Genomic DNA, 6321 nt, shown 5'->3' on the forward strand with positions numbered 1-6321 from the left:
TGCTTCTGCGCGGCCTCTTGCGTTCTGTTGGCGCCGGGAGCCGTTGTCAGCGAGGCACAGACGGGGTGGACGGGAGCGGGAGCGGGAGATCGGGATGCGGAGGGGGCCAATGGGGCGGGAACGGGGTTATAATGAAGGGTCGAGGGAAACGAAGACGGGGATTAGACTTCAATGCAGATTTGGAGGCTAGAATGGTCGGTGCCAAGCAGGGTAGCGTTGAAGGGGTCCCACAGTCGGGAAGGTCCTTCGGCCGAGATGCAGAAGCGACAGTTTACATACCTCTAAGATCTCGTTGATGCGCTCGTTTGTGCTCTGCCTCCGAGGGAGGGAGCGCGGCGACGTTGGGGAGCTCTCATCGTAGGAAACGCGCCTACTTAAACCTCGCGGTGGCGGCGGGGTGGTAGGGGACGGGGATCGCACCAGCTGGGCATCGGACGAAAGAGGAGGCAGTGAGGTGGTAGAGGAGAGCCGTGGAGGTCGTGGTGCATCATCGCCAACGGGCGCCATCACGTCCAAGACAAGGGCGATTGCTGCATGTCCCAGACCGGAGCACGGGTGGAAAGCGCCCCAGACGGCAGAGTCTGGAAGATAGTAGCGTCTCGCGCGAGAGCAGGGGTCTTGTGACGTGATCAGGAAAAAAAAGACGACCGGTTTTCTTCAGAAGTGAGACTAAGGTTTTCTTGGAGATTTTTGTGGTCTTGGAGGCTGTTCGGGAAATGGTGGTGGGTGATCTCAGTTTAGGCGGCCGATGGAGGTGCGTTAGGGCGGTGTTTCCTCATGCACTACAGATATACTGCAGGTCAGTAGGCCAGTAGAGGTACCTGGCGGCGGCGGCACGGCAGTCGGGCGGGAACGTTTGAGACCGGCAGCCGCGACAGAAGGATTGACGGCGTCTTTTGCGGTAAGGTTAAAGTCTAGGGAGGCTGAGAAGCTGAGAAGCAAGAGCTCTCTCAGCATAGCAGGGAAGAATTGAGACGAGCTGTCTTCACGTGGGCTTTTTGAAGAAGGGGACCCCATGACATAACACCGACCCTCCCACCATCCTGATCTGGATTGTCACTGCAACGGGCATGGAGCTCTTTGGTTGGTCGCCGACCATCCCAAGATCTCGTACGTGCTACCCCGCCACAACCACGGGGACCTCGTCGCCGCCAATCGGATGGGCCAATACGACTCAGAGCTGGGTCATGTCCAACATCTTCAACGACCCTGGACTTGACCCCGGATCTCGCAAACAAGCTTACAAGTTATGGAAGGTTTGCCTCGTCGACTCGGGTCATGTCGAACAGCTCGGGTCTTGGACCTCTTGGTATATCGAAGTGAACTGCATCATCTGCTTCTGGGCTGTGTCACTCGCCCTCGTGACGATGATGTCAGGCAGACACCTTTAAGAAGACTTCACCAACCAACGCTGGGATGATGACACCGCAGATTATAAGCGGTGCTGCCTGTCAGATCCGGCGCACTCTCGCGTAAGTCTATGTCAGCCGAACCCTCTCGTTGCGAGCCGTGATGATATCTCTCACTTAGCTCACGAGACGGGTATCAACTATCTGTTATTCGTCTAGTGTCAATGGCATATAGTTCACGCCAAGATTCAGTCAACATCAATGCTCGACTCAAGATGTCTCATTGCAACCGGTCTCCTTCAACGCCTCGAGGACAAGGAGCATTTTTCAACGTCCTTTCCAGTTCTGATTCGGACAAGCCTTCCTCAGGACGCCATGTTCCAAGGCCCCGAGTCTCTCTTCGGTTTGTACCTCACAATAAACTGCCTTTGGCTGCCAATATCACCGTATATAAATATTCTGTCACCTCCGCTGCCATGGAGAGTTTCTCATTAAGTGCCGGGGTGGGACTGACGCTTTTGTTACCAAATGGCAATTAAGCCATTCATGTCCCGCCTACTTGTCCGCTTCTATGGCTTTCTATTGATCGATCGATCTGATGAGGACCTGCTTATTAGCATCATGAATACCTGGGAGAAGAAGGAGCCTAGACGCAGTGGCGGAGGAAGACATCGGTTGTGCGTCGGCCGCCCTTTCATGGCAGTGTTACAGGTGGATTGGTATCGAATCTCAAGATGCGCTCTTGGCGGTTCTGATCCCAAAGAATGTAGTCTCTAATTACTTGCAAGACCTGAGAGCTGGAAGAACACGTATGTGAAGACTTCACCGCTACCCATCACAGCCGCTTTTATGTCCGGCACCTGCCACCACACCTCTATTCCCATCTGCGCGGCCATCATCACAGCTCCATACCAGGAGGAATAGGAAATCACCGTATTCACACATCTACTTCATCAATACAATCATCTCAAGCAGGCGTTGCTGTTGCTGGTTGACACCGCGGGCCGCGGTCTACCAAATACAATAGCCGCCCATCACACGTCCTCATCAACCCAACGCCTTGAACGCGTTGGTGGTAAGCTTCATTTATAAGTTCCAGTAGCTTAGCACGGGAATCATGGCACGGCAATTGGAAATGCTCTCACAGTTTCGGCATATCACCGTCAACGACTACCTCAGAGAACAGCCCGGCTCGGGGGCTGGCTCACGTATACAACCCCCGTGCGAGGTATAGCACATCTTCTAAGCTGGGTTTTGAAGCGAGAGCCGATACGAAGCGGAATACTTCAGTGGGAATGAGGGCCAGAGATATATGATCGGAAGCGTCGATGGGATATGAGACTCCGTGGCTTTTTGACCCTTCCGACTGGCTTGATAGTGTGATCCATGTGGTTACAAAGAGGACGTCAGACCGTTCCATCTTGTGGCTCCGTTGGAGGACAAAAGCAAGCCCAAGGCACTCCGTATCGCCGACGCCATCTACATTCGGCAACCTAGCATACTTATGCTGCTGCAATCGTACACCATGTCGCCGATACCGGCCTATATCAAGGTATCCCGTCACCACTAGCGACTGGGTTGCACCAAGGCGATCATCGTCGTTATATGCCTCTTCCTCAGACAACGTTCCCATGAGCTTTTCCCCGTCCATGTCTGGAACGTAAGCTGACATGGCCCATAGAAGTGTATCCGTACCGCGTGTCTCCCTCAAGAACTCGGGCTACGAACATGCGTCGAATACTCCCAGGGTGAGGAAGACTGACTAGTACCGGAGGAGGGGCAGTCGCAAGGGACAGGGAAATCGAGGAGATCGGAGCCACCGCGATGTTTCCGTCGACGAGTAATACACCAACTAGTTGCCCATTTTTGCAACCACGCCATCAGAAATACGTCAACTTGGCTCTACTTCCCTCCACCGAGATAGTGCTCTTTATCTTTTATACAAGCCAAACTGTGACCCTGGTGGTTTTGAAGGTCTTGAGCATGATCTTCTCTGGTCGAGACAAAGCTGTTCGGTCTGTGTACCACAAATATCAGCGGGGTAAAGTAGGATAACTCCAGTTGAGGAGTGGGCTCCGTGTCCAGGATCGCAATAGAAGGACAGCTACAAGCCCCTAGACCCGAGGGAGGTCCAGACAGTGGCTCTGAAGTAAACAGACAACACGAAACTGGCGAGAGCAGGCATATCGAGCTTCACAATGTTGGTCTGGTAGTCGCTTGAACCGCCATGACTAGCCTCCCGCGAGACCTCTAGGAAGAATACCGGGAACAACGACAGTGAGACGCTTTTCACTTCAACAAATTCTTCTATTCCGAAGCTACTTGAAGAGCCCAACGGCGATAACCTCTTCGCCATCGCCGCCCCAAATGGACCTCGCGTACACAAACGCCGTCGTCTTATCCTCGACGTCGCCACAACCCCCCGCAACGCCGGGGAACTTCACGCTCCCCCGATTCACATACATCAAGTACGGGAAACCAGACGACCCCGTGCTCTCGAGGTACGCACGCTTCATCCACTCATGCGCTTCAGAAGACGACGTCGGCGACCGCGACGTCTGGTCTTCGATGGCGAGCCAGGAGATCGTGGTATGCACGATCGTGCCGCCGACCACGACGTGACAGATCCGGTGGTAAAAGGGGACCTCGGTCGACGCCGCGAGGTTGAGAGTCTGGAATTCCACAGACGACGAGGCGAGCCGCGACAGGCCCAGGTGCGCATGCCACTCGACACCGGCCGCGCGCGGCAGCTCCTCCACCTCGACGGCGAAGAACGGCGGCACTGGCTTCGGTTCTTCGTCGTCGTCGGTGGCTCCCTTCACGGCAGACCAGTCCGGCAACTTCTGTTCCGCGCTGGCGTCCTCGCCGCCGCCGAGGGACATGTATTGGGGGTTGTACTTGCGATCCCAGGGATCCGGGCCGCCTTCGCTATCCTCATCCTCATCGCCGCCGGCCGCGTGCGCTCCTTCCCACGCCGCAGCGGCAAGCCGGGCTTGGCGCCGCATCTCAGACTGCTGGGGCGTGTTGGGGAAGTATGCCACCGCGCTGGCCCAGAGTTGCACCTTCATCTCGATGGCTATGCGCCAGAGATGCTGCAGAGACAGGATGATCTGCATTTCCAGGTTTCCCGTGGTTTGAGTAGGTAGAATCATGCTCGCCGGCACGAGCGGGATCTGTCCTGCGATCGTCACGCCTCTGGCCCCGTCGGCCGCCAGGGGCACATCAATGGCTTGGCTGTAAGGCCCGATGTTCGCAGGTGCCCAGTAGGACCGACCCTGGACGTGAAGTCCATTGCGCTCGCGTTGCTCCAGTCCCGGCTTGACTGTGAGATGGATATGGATGGACTTGCCTTGGGGGAGATCGCCGCAAGAGATGGTGACGCGGGACGGGGGGTTCGGATGCTGGAAGAGTCTGCCGTAGATCTTGTTAATCGCGGGGAAATCTGACATCCTCTTCAGGACAATGACGGTGTGGGTGATGGCGGCGGTAGGCAGCGACGGAGTGTGATTTGCAAGAAGCCCCTGGATCTGCCCGACGACGTCCTCCGTCTCTTCCTCTACGGAGAGTTTCTTGTCCAACGGGACTTGTGCCTCAACAGTCCAATGGATATCGCTCGAAGACGTCACAGGCGCTGACACTCGACCATCACCACCGACGAAACCGCTCTCAGACGGCGCCTCCTGCGCTGGTGAAGCAGAAGGTAGAGACTCCAACAAAGCCTGAAACCTGGCGTCCAGAACATCAGGCACCCGAACCTCGGAGCAGCTTTCTCCAGGGGTGCTCTTCTCACGGACACTCGCCCCCGAGAAGTTCAACCACGACGTCCCGCCGCCCTCCCTCACGACCCTCCTCCCGGGCTCCGACACCTCGATCGCCTTGCGGAAAAGCCCCGGCGGCCCATCGAGCACAATGGTCTCAAACTCGCCGCCCTCGCCCAGCACGGAGCCCTCGGCGGCACCAAATCTGCGCAGCGCGCGCTTCACTTTCGCCGCGCCAGAGAGCGAACTCACCCTCTCCCACAAGAAGTCCTCGTCAAGCCCCGCGCTGGCGACCTTGATAATCCTCGCGTCGAGCCCCGCGGCCGCCATGTCGTGGAGCAGCTGCGCGTCTTCCACGGCCCCGGGGACGGGCGGCGGGAGGACTGGGTACTTCCAGAGGTACGACAGAGGGGTGAGGCCCAGCCGCAGGGCGACGGATTCGACGCGTGTCCGCTGGTAGGTGGACAGGATCGCGCCGGCGCAGAGGGCGTTGGCGTCCGGATGGTGTGCCATGATGGTGCGGAGGAGGGGGATCATGTTCTCCGTCTCATCCGCGTCGTCGGCGACGGTGGCAGCGCCGCCCGTGGCGTGAGATGAATCGTAGTCCCTGCCTTCGTACTTGGCGCCGCCATGAATGGGCTGGCGGTAGAGCGGCAGTCCCGTGGCGTCCGCGTACAGGGGGATGACTTGATGGCCGACGGTCTGATACATGAAACTATTCAGGTCGGCGTCCTCGCCAGCCCCCATCCCAGCCTCCTCGTCTCCACGTCCCTCCGGTTCCTGCTGCGCGACGGCGTCGTTCAAGTCATCCTCGCTCCGAGGCTTGAAGATGAGGGTGGAGGTCCCCTGGGCCGAGCGCGCGGTGGCGTCGGAGCCGGCGCTGACGGGCGCGGCGGGGAAGAGGTTAGCGAGGGCCACAAGTCGGTGCCCGTTCCTCTGACAGTGCAGGCCGGAGAAGAAGCTGTCCTTGCCGCCCGAGACCAGGGCGATGACATTCAGCTGTTCGGATGACATGGCGAACGGGCTCGGCAGGCTACATGCAGCGCGTGGGTTTAGACCGGAAAACTTGTGCAAGTCTGACCGCCTGGATGCAATGGCGCGAGGGCCGTGCTGCTATGCAGACCTCTCTCGTCTCGAGATGTGCTTGCCTGAGCGTGTGGGAGTTGTGAAAGGTTGTTACGGTCAGTCTCGACGGCGGGTATCTCTGAAGGCGG

The 6321-nt window shown here is 57.8% G+C and overlaps 1 protein-coding gene across 1 annotated transcript; it reads right to left on the reverse strand.

Annotated features, from left to right (window-relative positions):
- Positions 1-3667: 3667 nt before the first annotated feature.
- Positions 3668-6121, reverse strand: CkaCkLH20_02715 (uncharacterized protein; the record flags this gene model as incomplete). Its single annotated transcript, XM_038885434.1, has 1 exon — positions 3668-6121. One exon carries the CDS (start codon positions 6119-6121, stop codon positions 3668-3670), a length of 2454 nt encoding a protein of 817 aa, XP_038749365.1.
- Positions 6122-6321: the final 200 nt, after the last annotated feature.

Source organism: Colletotrichum karsti, assembly GCF_011947395.1.
Source record: "Colletotrichum karsti strain CkLH20 chromosome Unknown Scaffold6, whole genome shotgun sequence".
In the NCBI taxonomy this organism is placed as follows: domain Eukaryota; kingdom Fungi; phylum Ascomycota; class Sordariomycetes; order Glomerellales; family Glomerellaceae; genus Colletotrichum; species Colletotrichum karsti.